General features: G+C 54.3%; 2 protein-coding genes across 5 annotated transcripts in view; one reads left to right on the forward strand and one right to left on the reverse strand.

The window, feature by feature from the left end:
• Positions 1-25,786, reverse strand: part of MRC2 (mannose receptor C type 2) — a 55,581-nt gene that overhangs the window by 10,433 nt on the left and 19,362 nt on the right. For 3 of the 4 annotated variants that reach the window (XM_036836518.1, XM_036836517.1, XM_036836516.1), the window contains exons 2-13: positions 11,648-12,049; positions 10,766-10,939; positions 10,400-10,564; positions 10,120-10,233; positions 9,468-9,614; positions 6,622-6,810; positions 6,339-6,493; positions 5,113-5,220; positions 3,286-3,401; positions 2,187-2,335; positions 1,323-1,540; positions 478-620 (exon numbers count right to left, since the gene is read on the reverse strand). In XM_036836518.1, the coding sequence (XP_036692413.1) occupies positions 478-620; positions 1,323-1,540; positions 2,187-2,335; positions 3,286-3,401; positions 5,113-5,220; positions 6,339-6,493; positions 6,622-6,810; positions 9,468-9,614; positions 10,120-10,233; positions 10,400-10,564; positions 10,766-10,939; positions 11,648-12,049 (2,080 nt within the window). The remainder of the gene's footprint in view (positions 1-477; positions 621-1,322; positions 1,541-2,186; positions 2,336-3,285; positions 3,402-5,112; positions 5,221-6,338; positions 6,494-6,621; positions 6,811-9,467; positions 9,615-10,119; positions 10,234-10,399; positions 10,565-10,765; positions 10,940-11,647; positions 12,050-25,786) is intronic. The other variant, XM_036836519.1, reaches the window with a different exon arrangement.
• Positions 18,829-25,047, forward strand: LOC118886583 (ubiquitin carboxyl-terminal hydrolase isozyme L5-like). Its single transcript, XM_036836563.1, has 4 exons — positions 18,829-18,905; positions 20,200-20,662; positions 23,744-23,836; positions 24,207-25,047. The coding sequence occupies exons 1-4, from the start codon at positions 18,829-18,831 to the stop codon at positions 24,942-24,944; spliced, it is 1,371 nt and encodes a 456-aa protein (XP_036692458.1). The 3' UTR covers positions 24,945-25,047.

A 25,786-nucleotide genomic window follows, 5' to 3' on the forward strand; every position in this document is an offset into this window, starting at 1 on the left:
CTAAGGGGCTGTAGGGCTGTATGTCATAGGAACCCACAGGACACAGACAGGGCTCTGGAGGGACCCCGCGGGCAGATGCTCACGTTTGTAGCCTTTCTATTCCTGTCTCTGAGAAAAAGCTGTTTATTGAGAAAGTGTGGGCCCTTATGGGATGGTATAGGGTTGCAGGAGGGGGGCGCTCACTTGGATCAGCTTGGAGATTTTGCCATGGAGAAGGAGGGATGGTGAGGGCAGTTACTTGTGTAAAAGTCTGTGAGTCTCAGGGGGTGTTGCTGGCTCTGGTGAGCAACCCAGGGTCTCCGACTCCAGGGAGACCAGGGTTACTTGAGGGGGGGTCAGGATGGGCCTGGCATTAGTAGCAGATGCACAGGTCATTCCAAGCCCTGGAACCGACCGCCCTGGGGTCGCCTTCACCCTACCCAGCAAAAGCAAGAGCCCGACTCATGTGCACATGGGCCACCGCCCCAGGCTCAGTACCCGAAGATCTTGTTGAGCATGTTGGCCACAAAGTGCTCCTCCTCATAGCTGGCCAGGCTCAGCAGCTGGGCCCCCAGCTCCTGGCAGGCCCTCTGGGCCTGGACCCAGCTCTTCTTGTCCTGCAGCCGCTCCGCGCTGAACACCTGCAGGAGCAGAGTCCAAGCTGTTCCCCAGCCCACCTCCCCCCGGGACACCTGCCCTCCCATGACGTGAGTGGGGAAGGGGGCTGGGGCCTCACTGGACAATCCTGCTCATCAGAGAGGGAGCCCCAGGGGAGGGAAACTGGCACAGGCATCTCCCAGAGATGGCCCCCTAACCAGCGGGGCAATCAGGGCTCTTATCCCAGCAGAGCCACAATTTGCTGTGGGCAAGTCCCTTCCCCTCCCTGGACTTCAGCTTCTTCCTGTAATTAAAAGACCCTGGACTACCTCAGTGGCTCCCAAACCCAGTAGGGTTTAAAAACGCAGATTACCAAGCCCCACTACAACCCACTGAATCCCAATCTCCATAGCGACAGCCTGGAAGATTTGTTTAAATCAGGCTCCCCAGGCAATTCTAAAGAGCAGCCAGCCTGGCCCCAACGTTTGGGAACCTCCGCAACCGATGGTCTCTGTGGTTTTTTCAATTCCTCAAATATTTATTGAGCACCTACTATGCACCAGGCCTCAGATGCCACTGACAAAAGGGTTTTCACAGAAAGTACCTCTGTCTGTTGTCTGTAAGTTTCTCCGGGGCCCGCCTGCCTGGATCATCGCTGGGTCCCACTGGGGCCACGCACCCCGCCAGGGATGCTGCCTCTTTGCTCTTGTTTCTCTCCCCCGACCCCAGGCCAACAGGCTGCCTACCTTATAGCAGTGCCGGAGTTTGGGGTCTGAGCCCCAGCCCTGGGGGCAGGCGCCGGTGAGGCTGGGTGTGGGGTCTGGCCCAGGCAGCTCAGGCGTCACTGGCGTGCCCAGGCTCTGCCGGCAGATGTAGCGAGCCCGGAACGACGTGCAATTCTTCACCTCCCACAGCCCCATGGCGCTGCCCGTGGCCAGGGCCACGCAGCCCCCACGGCTGTACCCTGGAGGAGGGAGAAGGGAGACCCACATGCTGAGGAGGACTCACCGGTCCTCCCTCACATCCCCGAGGGGCACCACCACGGCCCTCGCACCGGGAATCAGCTTAGCCATCTTTGCAGGGACATGCTCTGTGGAGTCGGGGCCCAATGGGGAGGAAGGAAATGGAGGCAGAGGCCTAGCTCTCTGTTTGCTCCTGTGAGACCTTAGGCAACTTGCTTAACCTCTCTGAGCCTGTTTCATCATCTGCCTCATTAGGTTCTTGAAAAGGTTAAAAAAGACGATGAATTTAAAATGGTAATAGTAATAGCGAGCACTTGTAGGCTCACTACTCTAAGGGCTTTACATATATTAACCCATTCAAGCCTCACGTCAACCCTGTGAGGAAAGTACCATTATCCCCATTGGACAGATGAGGAAACTGAGGCTCACAGATGCACAGCTAATAAACTGCACAGTCAGGATATGAGCTGGGCAGTTTGGCTCCAGAGCCTGTCCTCCTATAACCACATCACCACACTGTACAAATGATCTGTTTCCTGTGAAGCCCTGGGTCTTGGTTGTGGCAGGGCTGGTCCACCGCGGCCTCCTGGCTTCACCAAGGAAAGTCCAAGAAGGGGGCTGAGCGGGTGCTGTGGAGGAGGGGCTCACCGGGCTGGTCCCGGTTCCAGTGGGTGTACATGACCTCATCCCCGCTGAGCCAGCGGAAGGAGCCGGTGAAGTTGAGGTCCTGCAGGGCCGTCCAGAAGTACTCGCCATCCCAGTTGTAGATGAGGCTGCTGACAAAGGCCTGCTCGAACCTGCGGGAGAGAGGCTGGTCGAGGCAGGGAGCTCGCCCCCCACCACTCCCTGGGCTACAGGCCAGACGCCCTGCTCCAGGAGCCTGGGTGCTGCATCCAATCAGAAACTTACTCAGGGAGCTCCCCTGGTGGCACAATGGTTAATAATCTGCCTGCCAACGCAGGGGACAAGGGTTCGAGCCCTGGTCAGGGAAGATCCCACATGCCGCAGAGCAACTAAGCCCGTGCGCCACAACTGCTGAGCCTGCGCTCTACAGCCCGCGAGCCACAACTAGGGAAGCCCGCGTGCCACAACTACTGAAGCCCGCGCACCTAGAGCCCGTGCTCCGCAACAAGAGAAGCCACTGCAATGAGAAGCCCGCCCACCGCAACAAAGAGTAGCCCCTGCTCGCTGCAACTAGAGAAAACCCGCGCACAGCAATGAAGACCCAATGCAGCCAAAAATAAATAAAATAAAATAAATTAATTTTTAAAAATTAAGAAATGCTTTAAAAAAGGAACTTGCTCAGGGAAGTGGGGACCCCTGGGGACCCTGCAGCTGACACACAGCAACCCAGCTCCCTTTCTACTGTCTTCACCTCCATGCCTTGCTGAGGAGAAAGAAAATCAGACACAGCCAAGGTCTCTCTGGGGCATCCAGCCCACACCTATGCCTGTTCCTGCCCCTGCCCAGGACCTGTCCCTGCCCCTGCCCCTGCCCAGGACCTGTCCCTGCCCCTGCCCAGGACCTGCCCCTGCCCCTGCCCCTGCCCCTGCCCAGGACCTGTCCCATGCTGGGGTCGCTTAATAAACAGGAGTCATTCTGGTGACAATATTAGAAAAAGGCCCTGGAGCCAGTTGAAGCTCAAAGGACTCGCGTCCCTCTGCACTTGATGGCAGGATGCTGCCCCGTTTGGAGGAGGGACCACATTAGGCCAGGACATAGGGGAGGGCTGGCCCCTCTCCTGTACCTGTTGGTGACGGTGACCAGCTGAGAGCCGTGGTCGGTGCACAGGCGCCGGGCCTCACTGTAGGTCACCTGGTCCTCTCCCAGCCAGTAGCAGGATGGGCTGTGCCACGTCCAACCCTGGCTCAAGAGAGTGGGCAGAAAAGGGGTGTCTGGGGGGAGGATTCTCCTCTCTCACCCATAAATCCTGGGGTGCAGGTGCCATCAGTGGCACCACTGAATTTTCTGCAGGCTTGGGCACAGAACAGAGGGGACTGGTTTGACACCAGAGCCGGCTCTTCCTGTGCTGTGTTCTGCACCTTGTCACTCCACACTCCCCTCCCTACTGTTACCCACAACTGCCAGGCCCGGGGTGGAGGCATGGCCCACGGGTGGCTGATCGGGAGACAGCCAGTCACCGGCCTGCGGCCCGGCCAAGAAAGATGAGTGGCCCATCGGATTCCTCTCTTGAGTGTTTGAACCAAGAGACGCAGTGGGAAAACTGCCAGTTGGCTGGGGAACCAGAGCCAAAAAGCTGGGAGAGCTGCCAGGATGTGGAGGGGGCTGGGTAATCCTCAGGGGCCTGGAAAAGCTGGAGTACACGGAGGATGCGCCTGGCCCGGGAGCAGGGGGGACAGACCCTCGGCGAGGGGCAGCAAAGCTGCGGAAGCGAGACCACCCCTCCTACACGGCTGGCTCGCTACCCCCGCCCCCATGAGGCCGGGGAGGCTTCACCCCACCGACCCCTTGTCCCCTGGGCCACCCTGAGGGCCTCTCTGCTCTTGCCTTGCAGATGAGGACCTGAGGCTCAGAATTACGTGGCTTGATTTTGTACAGACAGCGCAGGCGGAGCCCAGACCGGAACCCACACCACAGAGGTTGTGTCTGTCCCTGCCACAGCCCTGCTCCTCCTGAGATGACACCAGGTGCCTGCCAGGGCCTTTGCCTCCAGGAAGCCTTCAAGTGGGATCCCTGTGGGTGGGGGCTGGAGCTTGGGAGAGACAGCGAGGCAGCCCCCAGGGCAGGAGCCAGCGCAGAGGAGAAAGTGGTGTGTGTGCGTGTGTGTGTGTGTGTGTGTGTGTGTTTATGTGTGTGTGTGTATTATGTGTTTGTGTGTGTTTATGTGTATGTGTATATTGCGTGTGTCTATGTGAGTATGTGTGTATGTGAGTGTGGCTTCTGCAGATGGAGCCACCAGGGGCCAAAACACCACCAACTGGCCTTGATGAGCAGCCTCCCCATGTGTCCACACTGCTCACACCCCTGCTCCTCTGGGGGCGGCGAGGGGTGGGGCGGGCGGCTGGAGGAGGGAAACAGATCCATCACCCACCCTCACCCTCTTTCATACCCTCCCCCCCCACTGATTCATTCCCCCCATTCAGTCCTAATCCCTTCCCTCCCCGGGGCTAGAGCCCAGGGACAGAGACACAGGATGGCCCCATTCCTCCTGAGGAGACAGACAAGCACACGCCGTGCCAGCAAGTGAGGTGGGAAAATGGGGCCGGGGTGCACAGAGGGCGGGGGTCTCCCCAGCAGCCTCCACTCAGGGGATGACTGGACCAGACTTGGGGGCCCACCCACCGCCACCTCCGGGTTCTCCGTGGCTTTCCGTGGAGGGGGGGCTCAGGGCTAGGGGTGGCGGGGGAGCTCTGCTTTTTCCCAACTGCTTCTCCCCCCCACCCCACCTCATCCAACATCACTCCTCCTGGAACAGAGCAGTTTGGAGAGCGGAGGAGGGGGCATGCCGAGGAAGGGACGATGCCATGGGAGGCTGCGGGCTTCCACCTGCCCTCCTGCCCCTGGGAGCCCCTCTGGTTGGCATCACCCGGGGCAGCTCCAGAAGCACCCTCACCTTCCGGCAGCCATGGTCCTCCTCAGCGGCCCCCTGGCTCAGCTGGCCTGCTTTCTTGCAGATGGATGGCAGGGACTGGTTACAGGGACTGTCATTCCAGCGACCTTCCTAGGGACACAGGGTATGGGGGAGTCTCAATCTATCTCCCCCAAATCTCCCAAACCCCTTCAGTGAACCTGGTTTCCAGACCTGGCCCTGCCTCTGACTTGCTGTGTGATTCTGAGCAAGAAGCTTGACCTCTCTGTGCTCTAGGCTGGAAAATGGGGGGAGCAGGATTAGTGCTACAAGCCTCACAGGGTTGATGAGAGCACACAGAGTTGATGTGCAAATGCCTCGTAACTTTGACAAGCACTGTCTAAATGGAAAAAGGTGCTCTTTTAAATTACTTACAGCTCATTTCATGAACATCAAGGACAAGCTGCCTAAGACTGTTAGCAGGACAGACAAATGAGATTCCCAGTTCGGCAAGGTGTCCAGCCAGTACCTGCAGATCCAGGGCGAGCAGAAGCCGTGTGCCCAGACCCTCACCTCAGCTGATGGAGCTGAAGAGGAACTTAGTCCTCGGCCCCTCCTAACTGCCTTAGCCCTCCTGTGTCCAGGGCACCCAGCCAGCAGTTTTTGTCTGCCTTGAGCTGCATCTGGAGGGCAGAGGTGTTAGTATGTCCCAGCCCCCAGGAGAATGCCTGGCACATGGCAGATGCTCAATAAATAATTGTTCATAAATTTTTAAATAGCATCCTCTAAGCCAGACGTCTCCACAGTCGCTGGCACTGTTGGCTGTATCTCACGGCAGAATGCCCTGTCTCTGGAGTAAGTAGTCTGTTCCTACAGTTCTGTCCATTCTTTAAGGGACAGACTTATCTCTGCTTGAAGCCCTGGATCAATTCCTTCATCCACCCATACTGTCTGAGCCAAAGCCATGGCAAACAGTCACAGCTCCATCATTCCTTGAGGGGACAGGACCCTGGGCTGGTAGGGCTGGCACCGAGCAGCCCTGCCTGCAGAGCATGTTCACATAATGTGGGTTCTGACGCCACCTGCAGGCGGGGAAGTGCAGCTGGCAAGAGACCAAGATCCCACCAGGCACCCTCCGAAGGCTTCACAAGAATTAACTCCTTTAATCCTCCCAGCGGCCCTCTGAGGTTGGCACCATTAGAGTTCCACTGACAGATGAGGAAACTGAGGATAGGTTTGGGGGCCCCGTGATAGGGAGAGGGGGTTCTCACCGGCCCCCAGATGGTGACACAGTCCTCCAGGCTGTCCCGGAAGTTGTTGGGCTCAAAAGGGTGCCAGTGGGTGAAGCTCACGAGGCTCCCGTCAGACCACTCAAAATTCATCTGCAGCTTCAGATCGTTGAGACCGATCCACAGCTCCTCCACCTCTGGGGTGCGGCCGGGGAGAGGGGAGAGGGGACATCGGGAGGTCAGCCTCAGTCACCGGCAGGGGAGGGAGGGACCGTCCCTGAGCCTCCGGGCGGATGGGATGGGCGTGCGGGAAGCAGCCCCTCACCCTGCTTGATCTGCTTGGTGATGAACTCCAGCTCGGCCATGCTGTGGATGCTGAGCAGGTCGCCCCCGCCCCGCAGACACAGCTTCTTGGACTCCTGCCAGCTGCGCTTCTCAGCCTGCAGGCGGTAGCAGTGGCCCTGGAAGGGCTGCCAGCTGGGCTCGCACTCCACCTTCACATTGGCCCACACGTCTGCGGACACCAGAGAGGCCGCTGCTCAGGGACCGAGCCGGCCGGCACGGGAACTGACCCACTGGGTGTCAACACAGTCAGGGGCCTGGAAGTCACCTCCTCCCCAAACCTGTCACAGATCTGCCCTTCCCACGAGGACAGGTCTGAATACTGAATGATGCTGAAAAGACAAAACCCTCAGGGCGGCTGGAGCCCCAGGAGGTGGTGGCAGATTCCACCCAAGACAGGACGGCCCCCCCAAGCTGGGGCTCTCCCAGGGAGATGGACGGGGAATCAGGACAGACCAGCCCCAGGAGCCTCAGTTTCCTCCTCTGTAAATGGGGTTTCCTGCTGTAAGATTACAACTTAGCTCGTGTCCACCTCACTTAATAAATGACACAGCCGTCATTGTCTCAAAGAACATCTATGGGGTGTGGCCCCATCAGTCCGGGGTGAAGGGGGTGGGGAAATGGGGCCTCCCAGGTCAGCAGCTCGTGAAGTCACCGCTGCCTGGCAGGCATCCCCTGGCTGGGATTTTTACTCTTGCTCCTTCCCCCACCCCCAGCTCCTCCCCCTGAACCCTAGGGCTGAGAAACCAACCGGTCTTAGGCCCTTCCTCACTCCCATTTCCATGCATTTCAAGTTCACCCTCTAGGGATCAGGGTCCGCGGGCACCTGATGCAAACAAGCTCTCACTTGGGTCTTGGCAAGAGAAAACAAGACTTTACCAAACCACCCACAACATCAGGCTTGGACAGGATTCTGCTGGCTGGGCAAGAAAGCATGCACCCACTTGAAGCATCGCCCCACTGGGATCCACTCCATCCTGGGAGATGCTCCAGGGTCCAACCATACTGTCTCTTGGAGACCTGGCAGAGTGGGGAAGGGCTGAGAGCCTGAGCAGCCTCCCTCCTTGGCTCAAGACCTATCGATCATCTCTTGTCAGCCGCTGAGCTAAGACCCAAGGCTGCCTACTTGGACAGAAGAGTTTAGTGGGTGTGCAGACCCAAGGGCTGTAGGAAGAAGGGAGTTTAGGAAATGAGGACGCTTTGGGGGCATGATGGCGCCTGCCTCTAAAATGACACGCTTTGAGTGATGAGTCCTGGAAGGCAGAACCACCCAAGAAACTGCTTAGAAAATACACCTCGTGCAGAGAGATGTGGGCCAGGATGAAAGAGGAAATCCAAGGCTAGAGACATACCTGCAGGTCCGTGAGGCCCCAGAGGAGAACTCCCCACAACAGCCACACTGGGCAGATCCAGGGGACAGAGGACTTGGTGAGGGGCCAGTCCCGATGGGGGCCACAGAGAGGCCTGCCCACACCGGCCCTGTGGCCCTCCTTTCAGAAAGGGAAGCCCTGGAACTGGTGCCTGCCCCAGGCTCCCCCCGAGCTGGAGGTGAGGTGCCCTAGATGTGGGTGCCCATGTTTTAAACCTTTGCTCCTGACCCCTAAGGGGGTGAGGAGAGACAGTGGTGGCCAGTGGCCCTGAACCAACCTTTGGCAACACTTCAATGGTCAGAAGCAAAAGTTTTGCTCTGTAAGCTCTTACTTTCTGTTTTGTGGATTTTTTTCTGGTTTTGCTGTATTTTCCTTGTACAAATCCCGTCTTCACCCCATGGCTACTGGACTCCTGCAGTAGCCCCTCCAACCTAAGGAGACGCTCCTTTAAGCCAGGCCAGGTCTCCAGTCTTATAGCAACCCTGCAATGGGTTTGAGTGTATCCTCAATTTGCACCTCTGAGACTAAGCTGCCGGCCCAAGGCCACACCCCAAAGCAGTGCCGGCCTCTAGAGCTATCTCGGTGAATCACAAATGTGAGCAAGACACTCCCTGCCTTAAAAGTCTGCAAAGGCTCCCACAGCCTACCCGGCTCCACCCAAATTTCACCCAGAAGCCGCCATCCTTCAAGAACTGGCTGCAACCTGCCTTTCTGAACTGTTCTTGTTCCCATGCCCTCTAATCCAGTACTTTTCAAACTGTACCTGCACATGAATCGCCTAAGGATCTTGGGAAATGCAGATTCTAATTCAATTAATTGGGGGGGGACACCTGAGATTCTACATTTATAACGCGCATTTGTAACATCACCTGGGAAGGTGACGCTGTGCTGCTGGACGGCGGACCACACTTTAAGTAGTTAGCGCCTATACTCTAACCCTTAGGGAGCAATACTCACCGTCCTTAAAGCTGCTGTGAACTTCCAGGCCTCCGTGCCTTTGCACCTGCAGTCCCCTCTGCCAGGAATGCCCTTCCCTCACACCTCTTTATGCCTTTTTAAACTTACACTCAACTTGAAAGGCCCAAATCCAATGTCAGTTCCAGGAAACCCTCCTTAAGTCTCTGGAGCTTAATCAATTTCTTCTCTGGCCCCTCTGATATGTATTATACATGTGTTTTATAATAGCACATAACTCAGGATATTCCAATTGAATGTTGAGATGTCTGTCACCTCCAGCAGACTGTGACCACCACGAGGACACGGTGAGTCAGGAGGCACTGAACACTGTTTTCAACGAACGTTCCCGGAACTTATTAATGGCACATTTCAGTTTGTTCAGACTTCAGCTGAACCATTAAAGAATAGGGAGGATCAGAGCCCCCTGTGCTGGGAGGCTGGGCCGCCGGCGGCTGCGGCCCTGACGAGCCCCACCCACACGCCCCGCGGCTGCCCGGCTCACCGGGAGGCGGGGGCTCGGCGGCCGTGGCATTGGGCTTCTTCTTGCAGACGTAGGGCAGCGCGATGCTGCAGTCGCGGTTCTGCCAGCCGCCCGACGACTCCGTGCGGATCACTCCGCAATTCTCCTCGCTCGGGTTGTCCGGCTGATCTGTGGGGAGGGCAGGGCGCCAGCGCCCCAGGAGAGAGAAACTCACCCCCTGGCCCGGGAGCCCTACCCCGAACCTCGTGCTCCCTCGGGAGACCTGAGCCAGCTCAGATGCCCAGCGCCCCGCTTCGGCCCTCCTGCTGCCTCACCTGGGCCCACGTGGTCCTGACCCCTCTGCACCGCAACCCGTTCCAGCCCCGCCCGCCCGGCCGCCCGCCCTGGCCAGGCTGCTGGTGCGCTCAGTGCCCCGGTGCCCGCGGCTGAAGGGGTGCGTGGAGAATAAGATCCAGTCCCCCTCCCAGGCCCTGTACCCCGAGGAAAGGGCATCGGTTCCTAATTCAGACGACACACGCCATGGACCAGTGGCGCTCGGTCCAGAAGGGAGTGGAAATCTGCCCCCACCCTCACTGCTCGCCTGGAGTAGGGTACCAGCGAAGGAGTAAACAGGAGACCAAGTGCCTGTGGGGTGGCCCCCTGGCCGCCCTGCGCCCCGAACCCCGCGCCTCACCACTCTCCCAGTTGAGGTACTTGAGAGGCGAGTTGTCCGACCACTGCCAGCCTCCGCTGGTGTCCAGGTCGTTAAGGCCAATCCACAGTGTGGAGCTATAGCCAGTGAGGAGCCCTGACAGCAAGATGGCGACAGTGAGGAGGAGGTCGCCCCATCCCTGGCCCTCCACCCTCCGCCCCACGACAGCATCCTCACCCCCACCAGCAGCAAGGGCTCAGGGCCCTCCAAAGGTGCGGACAGGTCTCGGGTGCCTGCCACGCTGCCCTGCGCCCAGCCTCACCGTTGATGTAGGTCTGCTCGTGGATCTCCGTGATGCTCAGCAGATCCGCCCCCTGCTGCTCGCAGCTGGCCCAGGCCTCCCTCCAGGAGAGCGTAGACTGGAAGTTAAACTGATAGCAGCTGTCCGTCAGCTGGTCCTTGTCCCAGAAGGTCTCACAGTCGTTACCTGCCACCGCGACAGCCGAACGTGGGTCGCTCCCCAGCCCTCTCCTGCAGGGCCCACAGCGGGTCCCTCAAGGAGCGCAGAGACCCCACTCAGGCTGCCCCGTGCTACGAGGAGAGGCCACTTCCCACTGTAACCCGCAAGTTCCGCCCCCCGCCCCCCCCAGGGCCAGCCTCCCGCCAGCCCCGCCCGCTCCGCTCTCACTCTTGATGGGGCAGAAGCCCCAGCGCTCGTCCTTGCCGTAGTCCTGGGTGGTGGCGCACCACAGGTGCCCGTCCTCGCGGCCTGTGCTGGTGCAGCCGTGGAACCACTGGTTGTCATACTTGAAGGGGATGGTGCACGGCTTCCCGTGGGAGTTGCCCTGGATGGTGTAGACCTCTGCAGGAGAGGGGAGCCGAGACCTTGGCATCTGGACCCCAGAGGCTGCCTATCCCTCACACGAAACCCCCTCTAACCCTGGGAGCCGGGGTGGGCAGGGGTCAGCAGAGAGGGGGAGGGGCAGTGGCACCAGACAGTGGCTTTAACGCTCCCTCTGCCGTCAGGTCAGCCCAGGAGCCTGGGAGAGGTCCTACCGCTCATCCCATAGGGCTGGGAAGGGGGCCCCACAGCGCCCCTTAATGCCTGTCCAAAATCCAGCTGCCCCTCACGCCAAATTCTACCTTGGAACTCCCAGAAAAGGACCCTTAGGATGGAGCTGCCCACCAGGAAAGGCCCCCCTCACTGGGTGACTCTGGTTCCTGTTCACCCCTGCAAAATGGGGATCAAGACACCTGTGGAGGATTACCCTGGGGTCTCCCCTGAAGAGTGGGCCTGGGGGAAGGGATTTCTCATTTGATTTTACGTTATACACTGTTGTACTGTCCGAGGTCTTTACAAGAGTGTATTAACTTTGTAGTTTTTTAAAAAGCAAATTATATGCTTTGAAGTTCTTTTTCTCAATTATTCCAAAATGCTTCCCATTGAAATGGAAGAGGTGACTGCCAGAGGTCTGCGGAGGCCAAGGTTTTGCCACCCCAGCATCTGCCCTTGTGGCTCTAGGCCCCGGACACGAGGAGCCCCAGGCCTGCCCTGCCAGCAGCCTCTCACCATAGTAGGGCCGAGCACACAGATCCTCATCGCTGCCATAGATGCGCCACTGGCCACTGCGGGTCTGGTCGCCGCGCTCAGGGGTGCCAGCCTTGGACGTGTTGCTGGAACGGCCCCCCAGGAGCAGGGACAGCTGGTCACCCAGTGTGCGACAGTGCCAGCGAAGGTTCAGTGCCTCCCGGTCACACTCGTACATGCCCAGGGAGGCGGTGGTGTTGGTGCCCGGCCAGCCTGTGCCCAGGCACTGCATGGTGCCCAGGTTGAAGAGCCGGTTTCGGGAGACCCACTTCCAGCGCTGGGCAGGAAGGCTGGCATTGCAGGCTGGGGAGACTCGGACTTGCCCACCTTGGGTCTCCAGGCAGCCCTGCAGTCCATGGCTGAAGATGAGGAAGACGTTGGGTTCTGGAAGGGAAGGCAGGACACGAGGCCATCACAGGGGTCTCCTGGCCGCCCTTGATGGCCAGGCCGCCTGCAGACACTGACCGTGATCCCGGTGCTGGGTTGTGAGGCTTCTTTCATATGATAAATCACTCAGTCTTCACTGCTGGCCCTTTGGGGGTTGGCAAGAGGCACTGCTGTCCCCCTGTGCCCAGTCAAGGCAGAGCCTGTGCGACCAGCCTCTGTTCTAGCCCCATGCCACCTGAAGGCAGGATTCAGCCTTCCGTCCCACCCCCCCCAAAGCAAACCCAACTCCATATGGCAAGTTGGGAACTGTTTACTTTTCTGAAGATCTTATGAGGACGGTGAAGGTGTTCACATCATGCACCACGCTGCAACCTTTATCCCAACCTCTGTTACATGGCGTTGTTTTTCCGCCAAAGTTCTCCAGCCTGGAGTCGTTTTGTCTCACTCTTCTCTCCTGCTCCTCAGATTCAGTGGCTCCATCTTTTCCTCTCATTTAGACTCTTCCCAAACCACTCACCACGCCCGCCCCCAGCAAAACCCAACCATTCATGTCCCATAACCATCTCACTCCTTAGATTTTAGACAGAGCTTAGCTTTCTGGCTTCCCCAATCCTGCATCTTCTCAACCATCACCTCACTGAGCAGACACTCTATGAAAGACATTGAAATCCAACCTGCCCCCTGCACACCTACTTTACAGATGAAGAAATCAAGATTTAAATTTATAGGAGGTAGATCAATGGTTGCCTGGGGCTGGGTTGGGGTGATGGGAATGGGGAGTGACTGGGGAAAGGTACAGGGTTTCTTTGGGGGGTGATGAAAATGTGCTAAAATTAGATTGTCATGATAGTTGCACAATTCTGTGAACATACTAAAACCCAATTAAAGGCACATTTTAAATGGGTGAGTTTTACAATATGTGAATTGCATCTCAAAGCTGTTATTATATCTTAAAGTGTTTGAGAGAGAGAGAGAAAGGGAGAGAGAAAGGACGAAACTGACATGAGTTTGAGCTGTGAAGTGACCCACTCATGGTACCAAACAGCCAGTAAGCAAACCCAGGTCTCTGTGACACCCACATTTCACCACCTCCTTCTTGTTCCTTAGCTGCCACTTACTACACGACACACACATGCAGCACATCTCAGTGTCCAAAGCACGTCTGCATCCACTGGCTCTTCAGGGTTATTTTCATGCCTTGAAAGCATGAGTCTGACTGCCAGGGTTCAAATCCCTGCTCTGCCACTTAATGTGTGAGTTGGGCACACTGCTTGGTTTCCTCATCGTGAGACTACTGTAAAGGTTAAATGAGATAAGACATGTAAAGTGTTTGGAACGGGGTCTAGCACACAGTAAGAGCACCATAAATGTTGATGATGATGATGATGGTTCCATATTATAGGCAAAGTATTTGACTAAGGGTAGTAGGACAATTTGACCAGAGTCACAAGGCTGAAATTTGGCCCCAGTCTTCTGAGTCCAAACCCCAGACCTTTCTGTTCCACCATGCTGGCCTTCGCATTCCTCTATAAGTCATTCTTCATGGCCAGACAGCATGATCTTTTAAAGATGTAAATAAGTTGTAAAAAAAATTTTTTTAAATAATATTGGAGTGTTGAAGGTCATAAGGAAAACAGCGATAACTTCAATAACAATAATTTTTTCATGGCATGAAAAATGCCATAAAAAATCAAATTTCAAGTGACAAAAATATGTGTAACTAACTAGAGGCAAATAGTTCATTGCCTAAAATGAAAAGAGCTTTTATAAAAAATACAATAAATTATGAGTAAAATGGCACCAAGATAGTAGAAAATGAATAAAAGATATGTATACACAGCTAAAAAAAAAAATGAAATGCAATTGGCTCTTAAATATTTGAAATGACAGCCTCTCTCATAGTAAAAGAAAAAGCAATATAAGTCAGATTAGTCTCTCTCCTGCCTTCAAAGGCAATTCATCATTCTGCAAATAAAATTCAAACTACTTACTATGAGCCACAAGACCCTACATGATCTGGTCCTGCTTACCAGTCTGATGTCAGATCATACTTCTCTCCCTTGGTCAAGTCAAGGACCTCCTTGCCCCTTCTTGAACAGGCCTCTTTCCTGCCTCAGGGCCTTTGCACTGCTCCCTCTGCCTGGCATTTCACATTTCAAAAACAGTCACATCTTTAGAGAGGCCCTCCCTGATCTCCCAATCTAAAGTGGTAACCACAGTTATTCCCTAGCGTAATTCTCTTCACAGCATTTATTGTTATCTGGTATTTTTTCCAACATCTGGGTTATCTGTGAGTCTGGGCCTACTGACTATTTTTTCTGTTGATTATGGGTCACTTTTTCCTGCTGCCTGCATGTCTAGTAATTTTTATTACATACTGGACATAGTGGATAATGTTACAAGGAGTCTGGATTTTTTTTTTTTTTGCATATTGGACTTGTAGATGACATGTTACAGGGAGTCTGGATTTTTTATCTTCCTAAAAAGAATGTTGAGTTTTGTTACGGCAGGCAATTAAATTACTGGTGGATCATCTTGATCCCGTAGAGGCTTGGTTTTAAGTTTTGCTAGGGCGGGGTTGTTTGGGTTTTTCTGTTTAGTCTTAAGGTGTGGCCCTTAGCCTTGGGTTTAATCATAGATGAGGCCTTCTAGAGTTTTAAAAGAAAACCTTAGGCAATTACTAAGCTCCTCTAACTTGGTGGAACTTGAATTCCAAACTCTTGTTTCCTCAGCACCAGGCAGCAACTGCAATCTCTTCCTCCCAGCTGCTGTTTCTCGCTGGGTTCCTTAAAGCTTCACTCTGCCCACGCACAGTTTACGAGCTGCCAAGGATTTGAGGAGAATTTGTAGGAGGACATCTCCTGCCTTTCCAGGATTTTCCCTCTTGATTTTTAGCTTTTCTGGTAGCCCCACACTCTGACCAGTAAAGATGTTTGAGCTCCGCAGACTGGGCAGTGCTCTCAGGAGGAAAAGCTGCTGAAGTGAACCACTCACTCACCTGCCTCTTCTCTTTCAAGGACTGTTTCCTCCCCAGCATGTCTGGTTTTGATTGCCCTCAAACCACTGTATTTTATATTTTGTCCTTAGTCGATAAGGACTCTTGGCCAGAGAATTAGACTAATACAAGCTAACCTGCCATTTCCAGAACCAGAGCTCATGATCTGACCTGGTTTTATTTTCTGTCTCCCCTCTTGTTCAGAAGCTTCCAAGGACTTTATCTTCACACTATATTCCCCGGTACCTATAACTCTGCCCGACACACAGTAATACTTAATAAAATAACGAATGAATGAATGAATTTCATGCCTAAATAACAATCACAACCAACCCGTCTAACTTTCTACTCCTTCTCCCGGCTGCCAAATTCATTTTCCTAAAACAGAGCGCCCACATCTCCTATCGCTGCATGTTTGAAACTCCACAGTGGGAAGGCCAGTGGGGAGGGACACTGGTCACTCTATTCTTTTGACAACACCAGGATGGGGGTCCTCTCTGGGCAAGACACAGGTGACTTCCTAAAGGACCAACGAGGGTGACTGCCACAGCTAATCCTCCCCCCCTGCTCTCACCCCAACCTTCCCTTCCGGCCCCCCTCCAGGAACCATAAACTGGCCCAGGACTTGATCCAGGCCTGTCTGAGCATTTGATTGGATTGGGCATTTGATTCTCAGAAACTCCACTCCAGCCAGGACAGTCAGTAATAACAGAAAGTGGCCCTTGGCAGGGGGTAGGGAAAGGGCGTGGGACCGGAAAAGGGAGAAAGTAGTGCTTGCTTTTATAGGTGCTCTTGGAGATGGGGCTGGACATGCAACTCAAAACGTCACAGGCGCTCACAGCAGCCCAGGGGGACAGTATCTCCCCTTCCTCCCTGACCAGAAAACCCACGCATGGTCTACATCAATTCTAGCCAAGCTGTGTGGTCCTAACAAATGGCAAATGAAGGGTCTGAAAGAGGCCCACGTGGTCGGGAGACGCCACCTTCTCACCACGTGGCAGATGAGGAAACTGAGGCCCAGAGGGGAAGAGAGCAGGATGCCCAATCGCAGTACCTTTCAAGGCCTCCGTTTCCTCCTCTGTCACATGGATCACAGCTGCAAGTCCCCTCCTCACTCTGCTGTCCTAGGTTCTGGGTTCAAACCCACATATCTACCTGGAGCGCCTGCTATGTGCACGGTATGTCCCAGGCAACGCAGGGAACACGAGGGAACACACAGCACCATCCTAGTTAGAGAACAGTGGGCTTGGACACAGCAGGACATGAGGGCAAATGAGCCCTTCAAGTCCAGGTGTCTGGGGGTGGCGGAGAGAGCTGAGTCTTCAGAGTCTGAAGTCACTGAGGACCCGGAGGAGGCAAAAGGTGAGGAATGCGGGTCACAGAACTGCCTCGGCGGCGGCGGCAGCAAATGAGAAAAGGATAAGGAATCTGGGAGCAGCGGGGAGGCTGAGGGCAATTCTCAGCGGTGGAACCCAGGGGCTTTGCTAAGCAGGGGGCTGGGGGGCTCTAGGGAGAGCATTTTCCACTCAGAGTCGAGGGGCGGGAGGAAGGAAGCTGTTTCTCCAGGGGCCAATGGAAGCAGAGATGAAAAAAAAGCGCTCAGGCGAGAGGGAAGGGAACCAGGCATTTTGAGAACTGCTTCTGTGTTCTTTGCATCTGCGGTCTCGGCGGGCACACAGGAAGCGGCAGAGGGAGCTCAAAGCGCGGAGGCCTGTGCCCCCCACCTCCCAAGAAGGTCCCCTCCAGCCCCACCCAGCCCCCTAGCCTCGCTCCACTCACTTGGGGAGCCTCAGGTGGCAGTGCAGGGAGTGGGAGTGGCCCTCACTAGGACCTTGGTAGGGTCCTCAGCAAGGACAAAGGTGACCCCTTGTATTTGGATGGCAACCACACCAACACCACAACACCAGGCACCCGGTTGTGGGCCACGATGCACTTGTTCAGGGAGTGAATGAATGAACGAGGCCAGGCAGGGAACTGTGCATCGAACACCAACTGCACGTCATTCATTCATTTGTTCAACAAATATTCCCTGAGATTCTCACAGGTGCCAGGCAGGGTGCCAGGCACAGAGGGTGTAAGGATGAGCCACCCAGATACAACCCAGCCCCTGTCACCATACGGGCTGGTGGGAGCCGGGCTCTGCATGGAACATACGGAGACGATAACAGAATCCCTGACCTCGTGGAGCTGCCTATAGTCTCTGGTCTTTGCTTTTGTCTACCTAGCAAACTTCCCACCCTCTTCCCCTTATTATTTATAAAGTATTTTCCTGCATCTCTAGCTATGTGAGTGGGCACGAGGCTCACTACTGGCCAATAGTCATGCCCATCCCCCTGGCTACAGTGATTGGCACTTAACTCAAACCATCCCCCTGGCTACAGTGATTGGCACTTAACTCAAACCATCCCCCTGGCTACAGTGACTGGCACTTAACTCAAACCATCCCCCTGGCTACAGTGATTGGCACTTAAACAGGGCTGATCAGAGTCTCTCCTGGAACCCTGATGTCTCCTCTCTCTGTTCACGTGGCTAAACTGGGGCTGCCAACGGCCACGTTTCCTACCATGAGGAAAAGATCTTTCTGCTGTAAGCAAGGAAGAAGATAATATGGAAAGAGACGCAGAGCTGAGAGATGGAAGGAGAGGAAGTGAGTCCTTGTGGTGCAGAACGTCCAGCCCCAGCCCCTGGGTTCCTGCGGCTCTTCCTCCGCGCTGTGCATCACTCAGGATCATTTGCAGCCGCATCCCCCTTTTTTTTTTTTTTTTTTCTGAGCTGGTTTTCATCACGCTTTTGTCCTTGTAACCAAAGAATCCTGACAAACACACAACCCTAGGTCCATGGACCAGTCTGGAACACTGGTCCATGCTCCTTACTCCCCTGGAGGCATTGTTCAGGGTCCCCTCTGACCGTCAGACCAATGATGGGCTTCTTGGGCCGGTGGCTGCATCTGGGCCACGTCAGAGGAGGTGCTTGGAGGCTGGACCCACCGCATCCTCTTGATCACGTCTCCGGCTGCTCCCCCAGAGACTTTCTCATTCATGACAATGACAAGCATTTATGAAACACTGAACTAGATACTACGGGGAAATTAAGGATATGGCTTCTGCCCTCAAGATGTTTACAGTGAAGCTGGAGATGCAGAACTCACAAAGCAATCCATGAAAATGTTACAAGCAACACATCAACAAGTGTGCAAAACAGTCAGATCTAATTTATACCACATGGTTGGGGGTAAATGGATAGAAATGGATTTCCCAGGTAACTGAAAGAACCTTTCTGGTGTGGAGTCCATACTTCCTTGCTTCTCAGACATCCAGGGCATCACCCTGGAAATTTATTCCTGTGCTCAGAGGTAACTGGGTTTTAAAGCTATCTGCCCTACACTGAGTAACCCCACCTCCTCCCTCCGGGTTGAGGGTCACTGTGGCCTCCTTTCCTTTCCCGTCTGCTGTAAGGTACACACAATGTGCTGGTCCTGAGGCTGAGTGCAGAGGCTCACAACTGTCTGTTTCCCGGCAGCAAACCTCTCAGCTGTCCCTGCAGCTTCCCGGACTCAACCCAGCAGCAGAGGCAGCCAGAGGTCTGACCTCCGATGAGACGGCTGTTCCCCATCACAAGCTGAAGACATCACACTGAAGGAAGCGGAGGGGAAGTTCACTCTAGCACAGTGCCTGGCACACAGCAGACTCTCCACAAATATACTGAACGAGGGGCATGTCAAACAAAACCCTGAAAGGCGCAAGCAGAGACAAGGACGTGAAAGGTGTTCCAAGTTCGGGGAATGGCAGAATCAAAGACTGGGGACCCAGCGAACAGCCTGGCTCAGCTCCTAGAGAGCTGGGGACCAGGGACCAGCTGGTGAGCCCGGGAAAGCTGACCATATTTGGTCCCAGAGGGCGGGTCAGGGTGGCCTCCAGCCGCTGAGCCTCTCCCCTCCCCACCCGCCCCCCTCCCCGGCCGTCTCCCCCTTCAGCACCCCTCCCCAGGCCACGCAGAGGCCAGGGGTCATCCCAGGGAGAGCCACGGGCCGCCCGCAGGGCTGCCAGCCAAAAGGAGCAGCTGTTTTCAATGAGCCACTTGGCCCTGAGGCCAGGCCTGGAAATGTCCGAGTCAGCAGAAGCTGCCAGCTCCGCCCTGCGGAGGGGCCAACCCTGGGGACCGGGCATCCCACCCTGCGCCACCCTCTACTAGAGGCTGTGTCCATGTCCCTGCACGCACACTGGACCTGGGGGGCGGCAGGGCATTCCTTCCATGGAGGGCAGGGGAGTCACATGCCTTTGAGGCCCAATACCCTGCCCAACTGTGCAGCAGCCCCACCAAAATCCTGGGCTAGCGTGGGCTTCCGCCTCTACCGTCCACCCTCCAGGCTTTTCACACTCTCCGGCCTCGTCCCCAGCAGCCCTTCCACCCCAGCCAGGCCAAACTGCTGGCCCCCCATCGCTTACAGAGCATGTGACAGAACCGAACACACACAGCCCCACGGAGGCTCCGCGGCTGCCACACGCACGCTTGTGTGCCGTGTCTCTCTCAGTCTCTCCAGCAGCGGTAAACCTCCTCTATGTTTCTAGAGACGCTCTTCTCCCCCCTTAAAATGTCTGTGTTGCACGATGTGATATGCTGTGTTCTATTAAGATGTTAAAGCAAACTCTGGCAGAGAATGGGTTAAGAGATGGGCTCGTCACCTAATACAGGCAAGAGGATGGTGTGAAGGGGGGATGGGAATTCGGGTAAATTCGGAAAGGCAGCTTTCACCCTCCCACGGCTCTGCCTGGGTCCCCCAGGTGGTGCCGGCTGAGGGGAGCTGGCCGCTGGGTCTCTCGGAGACGCAAATCCTCACCCGCCCTGACCTTCCCCCCGTGGCGATTTAAGAGTGTTTGATCTCATGCCCTGCTGTCTTTTGTCTTCTCAGACTAAAGCATCACGATATTTTCGGCCTGTCCTTTCCCAGGCCCCATCTTGTACGAAGGCTAGGAAGGGCGGGGAGTGCCGAGCCCCATTTCGCCTCTAACCTCTGGGGGGACCAGGCACCCCTCTGCTCACGGGCAGCTCCCGCAGCCTCGCTCCCCTGCCTGGTCCCCACGTCTCTTCCTCTACCGGAGCATCCCAGGGGCGGGCCCACCTTGACCCCATCCTCCCTCACGCCCGCCTCCAGGACCCGAGGTGCTGGGCCCCGCCCGTCCTCGGAGTTCCGGGCCTTCGCGGCCGCTGCGCCCGCCCTCCTCCCCAGTGCGCCCCCCCACCTAGGCCGTGCGCCCTCCTTCCGCGATGCGCCCCCATCTCTGCGGCGCGGCGCGGCCCGGGGCGTCTGGGCGCAGACCCCTCCCCCAGCCCCGCCGCGGCCACGAGGTCCGCCAGGCTCCCCAGCCCAGCTCTGCGAACCCCGGCTCGGCGGCCTCCGGCGCCGTCTGCTAGCCCGCAGCCAAAATAAACAGCCCAAAGCCACTTCCTTCCCCGGGGGGCAACTTTCACAACAACGGCCGGCTCCGGTCGTGGCAGGAAGTGGCCTTCTGGGCCAGGACAATCCAACCTCACTGACTAGCCAGCGAAGGGCAGGATCCAGGACCCGCGGCTGGAGCCGGGCCCAGCTCCGCATTCGCCTCTGGAAGGGAGCGCGCGTGGGTGGGGGCGTAGCCGTCCCGGCGCAGAAATCACGCGCCCGCCGCCCGCGCCCAGCGATCACAGCCGGGACAGCAGGGCCCGCCGGCTCGTTAACGCAGGCCGCGCCGGCCTCCGCGGAGCCACACTTGTTTCACTTACCCGTGGGAGTCGTCAGCAGATTATTTCATAAAAGCACGGATAGGAGAGCCCCAGCCCCAGCGCTGGATTAGATGCTCCCTACCTCTGATTTACGATGAGTAAATGAATGAGTGAGAGGATTTATAATAAAGGAGACACCGGGACAAACTGAGAGAGAGCAACTTTTAAACAATTTAGTTTGGGGAATTCCCTGGTGGTGCAGTGGTTAGGCCTCCTCGCTTTCACTGCGGGGGGGGGGGGGGCGGGGAGGGTTGGTTCAGCTGGCCAAACCAAAAAAAAATTTAGCTTTGCCAAAGTGGCTGCAGAAGTGAGCGGGGGGGCAGTAACTTAAAGCTAAAATACTAGAAGCCCCCCCGCCCCCCTACTGCTTACTGCAGAGTCAACAGAAAGGAAGAAAAAATCTCCTTTAGGCCTTTCTGTATTTTCCACAGTGAAGTTTTTTTCAAACAAAGAAAGAGAAACGTGTGGAGAATTAAACTAAAATCTAATGATTTGTTTGTGAGAAATCGAGGTTTCAAATATAAACCACTGGATTCGCAAGAACTATTTTATGAACAATTTTTCTTTTTTTTTTTTTTTTTTGGATGCGTTGGGTCTTCGTTGCTGCACACGGGCTTTCTCTAGTTGCGGCATGTGGGCTTCTCATTGCGGTGGCTTCTCTTGTTGCAGAGCATGGGCTCTAGGTACACGGGCTTCAGTAGTTGTGGCTCGCGGGCTCTAGAGCGCAGGCTCAGTAGTTGTGGCGCACGGGCTTAGTTGCTCTGCGGCATGTGGGACCAGGGCTCGAACCCGTGTCCCCTGCATTGGTAGGCGGATTCTTAGCCACTGCGCCACCAGGGAAGCCCAACAATTTCTAACTAACAGTCTTTAAAATAATATAGAAAAAAGGGTAGGATCCCTCCCCCCCCCCCCCCATTCACACAACACAATGAGTTCCTCATTGGCTAAGTGCCCCTTGAGGGCTCAGGTTCTATCCTTGGCCTCTCCATATCCCCAGAGTTTGCCTGCCATAGTCTGGACTCACGGTAAATGTCGAATGACAGAATGAATATGCACTGGAGGGTCTTAGAATTCATCTTGTCAGTCCTTTAGAATTTGGAAACTGAAACACAGAAAGGTTAAGTGACTTGTCCAAGGACATTCAAACAACTGGAACCATGACCTTTCCATTAGGACTAAACCTTATTCAAGTCCCGAACAGCATCACCCCAGTATCTGCTTATATAAGTTGACCATATCATTTACTGTCTCATGTTGAGAATGAGAAGGGGAGTTACTAATAATTACAGCACTACAACAAGCTTGAGCCAGGGCTGTCCCAGGCAAACTAGGACATACGGTCACCCTGCACTTATGGAAGGAGACCACAAATAATGATACGAGTTAATGTTTACCATGCACTTGCTAGGTACCCGGCACCAGCTTCCCAGGCTTTCTCCTTAATTCTCACAGCAATGCTCAGAAATAGGTAAAATTCCTACCTCCATTTGACAGATAAGGAAACTGAGGTATTAAATAACTGAGAGATCAATCCTCTTGTTAACACAGTTAATAAGGGGCAGAGCAGAGATGGGAGACCAGGAAGACTGGTCAGTTCCAAACAACTATTCCAGGTACTTGAAACTGATAACCCACAGGCAAGTTGCATTTGGCTGTCACGGTATGTGAAAGAAAAGTGAGCGAGCATTGAAAACTGGAGAGATTTCACATAAAAATCTGCATTTCCAGCTTCTCTTGGAAACATTGGGAGGCCTGACAATGCTGAGCCAGTGTGCCTGTAAGACGCCAGTCACAGTTTCTGGGTGGAGCTGCCCACCTGAGGGGGCTCACCGGTTTGCCACAGTCCCCACCCACCCCTTTTGCACCCCCCCCACTCCAACACTGAAGTGGAAGGAGAATGGCCATATGTTATCATGTTGGCACTATTGTTTTTACCAGAGTGGAGAAACATTCTTCAATATCCTGGTCTCTATTAAGAATGACCAGGGGTTCCCTGGTGGCGCAGTGGTTGAGAATCTGCCTGCCAACGCAGGGGACACTGGTTCGAGCCCTGAGACTGGGAAGATCCCACATGCCACGGAGCAACTAGACCCGTGAGCCACAACTACTGAGCCTGCGCATCTGGAGCTTGTGCTCTGCAACAAGAGAGGCCACCATAGTGAGAGGCCCGCGCACCGCGATGAAGAGTGGCCCCTACTTGCCACAACTAGAGAAAGCCCTCGCACAGAAACGAAGACCCAACACGGCCAAAAATAAATAAATAAATAAATAAATAATAAAGGAATTCCTTAAAAAAAAAAGAATGACCAGAGGGTTGTGCCTATTTCAAAACCGAAAAAAAAAAAAAATGTGTGTTGGGGGGTGTCCCCTCTAAATTAGGCTCCACTGCCCAGCAACCACAATGTCCCTGTGACTCGCTGCATTCCTTTCTCGAGACGTGTCTGAAACACAGCACAATATGATTCTGAGAAATCCTGACACGATTCACCACAAGCTTTTGCTCCACTTGCTGGCAGATCCGTGACCTTCTGACGTGGCAACATTCAAGGAGGACTTGTTTGGTTCTCGAAGCAAGGCATGGCACTCTTTTTAAAGTTGTGATGAGAAAAACAACTCCTTGGAGTTGCTGCCTCGGCACTTTACCGTATGACAAATCTGCTCACACCCACAGTCTGGACATTTAGATAAGGGTCTGAGTTTGGGATTCCCACCCGAAGTTCCTGCTTTGCTTTTTGGGGGGCACCTTTTAAAATAACCACTTAAGAGTTGAGCCCTTGAAAAATTAGTGACGGAGTAGGTGGGGGAATGTGGGGTTGACGAGCCAGTGCGGGTGTGCCGATCCCAGTGGCCGGCGGCGGATGGAGCGGTGGGGGAGAGGGCACGATGGGCAATGCCAGAGAGTGGCACTGCGTGGAAAGTGACCCTGGGTCTTCACTGAGCTCATTAAAGCATTCAGTTGCCGAGGAGCCCAAGTAGAAGAAATAGGGAGTTTAGAGCCTGAGAATTTTGAAAAATTAAAGCCAGTTCATGGGTTGATTTTTCTTTTTTTTTTAATTTTAATTTTATTTTTATTATTTATTTTTGGCTGCGTTGGGTCTTCGTTGCTGTGCACAGGCTTTCTCTAGTTGGGGCAAGCGGGGGCTACTCTTCGTTGCGGTGCGCGGGCTTCTCATTGCGGTGGCTTCTCTTGTTGTGGAGCACGGGCTCCAGGCCCACGGGCTCAGTAGTTGTGGCATGTGGGCTTAGTAGTTGTGGCTCACGGGCTCTAGAGTGCAGGCTCAGTAGTTGTGGTGCCCGGGCTTAGTTGCTCCGCGGCACGTGGGATCTTCCCAGGCCAGGACTTGAACCCCTGTCCCCTGCATTGGCAGGCGGATTCTTAACCACTGCGCCACCAGGGAAGCCCTGATTTTTCTTTTCAAGTGGCAGCAAGGAGAAGAACCAGCAGGCTCTGTGGTTCAGGACTCCAGACTTGACACGATATTTTTTGCCAAGCGGGTAATTAATAATGCTTGTGCTACTCAAGCCATAGTAAGTGTGTTATTGAACTGTACCCATCAAGATGTCCATTTAGGAGAGACATTATCAGGGTTTAAAGAATTTTCACAAAGTTTTGATGCAGCTATGAAAGGTCTGGCACTGAGTAATTCGGATGTGATTCGACAAGTACACAACAGTTTCGCCAGACAGCAGATGTTTGAATTTGATGCAAAGACATCAGCAAAAGAAGATGCTTTTCACTTTGTCAGTTATGTTCCTAGTAATGGAAGACTGTATGAATTAGGTGGATTAAGAGAAGGACCCACTGATTTAGGTGCATGTCATCAAGATGATTGGATCAGCGCAGTGAGGCCAGTCATAGGAAAAAGGATACAAAAGTACAGTGAAGGTGAAATTCAATTTAACTTAATGGCCATTGTGTCTGACAGAAAAATGATATATGAACAGAAGATAGAAGAGTTACAAAGACAACTTGCTGAGGAGGAACCCATGGATACAGATCAGGGTAATAACATGTTAAGTGCTATTCAGTCAGAGGTTGCCAAAAATCAGATGCTTATTGAAGAAGTACAGAAATTAAAAAGATGTAAGACTGAAAATATCAGAAGCATAATTATCTGCCATTCATTATGGAATTCTTAAAGACTTTAGCAGAACACCAGCAGTTAATACCACTAGTAGAAAAGGCAAAAGAAAAACAGAATGCAAAGAAAGCACAGGAAACCAAACAAAGAAGATGCTTTGGGGCGTGTACACATTTCTGCTTCTGCACTTATTTTCGAGGAAACCATTAAGTATAAAGAACTTTGAGCAACATCCTAATTGACTCAGCACACGTTTGACAGTAGTCCCAGTTGGTCTCACCTTCAATGCATGGATTCATAACCTCTCCCTGCCTGCATCATGTGCATGTGGTGCATATTAAATACAAGTGGTGTTCAGAAAAAAAGAAATAAAATTAGTGACCTCTGCCCCAACCACCTGGTAAGCACTAGGTGCCTGCTACCCTGCTCTCTCTGTCCTGCCCACTGATGAGCTGGGACTGAGGGCTGCCCTTCCCCTGGCCCATTGTGCCACCAACCCCCCGCCCCTCACCCTGTTTCTGGGATGTATAAGTAACAAATTGTTATTTTTACTTCCTCTGTGTTGGTTTACTGAAATTGTCCCTTCAACCAAAACAATCCCAGGGTTTTCACTTCCCCAAAGTGGGAGCTCGGACGCTGAGGAAGTACCTGCTGACCCCAGTCCATGTAGGTGGCTTGTGCCTCCTCTAACCTGCATATTCTTCTTTTTTTTTATTAATTAATTTATTTATTTTTGGCTGCGTTGAGTCTTCATTGCTGCACGTGGGCTTTTCTCTAGTTGCGGCGAGCGGGGGCTACTCTTCACTGCGGTGTGCTTCTCTTGTTGCGAGCATGGACTCTAGCCACACAGGCTTCAGTAGTTGTGGCACACAGGCTCAGCAGTTGTGGCTCATGGGCTTA

The sequence above is a fragment of the Balaenoptera musculus genome, chromosome 20, assembly GCF_009873245.2.
Source record: "Balaenoptera musculus isolate JJ_BM4_2016_0621 chromosome 20, mBalMus1.pri.v3, whole genome shotgun sequence".
Taxonomy (NCBI): Eukaryota; Metazoa; Chordata; class Mammalia; order Artiodactyla; family Balaenopteridae; genus Balaenoptera; species Balaenoptera musculus.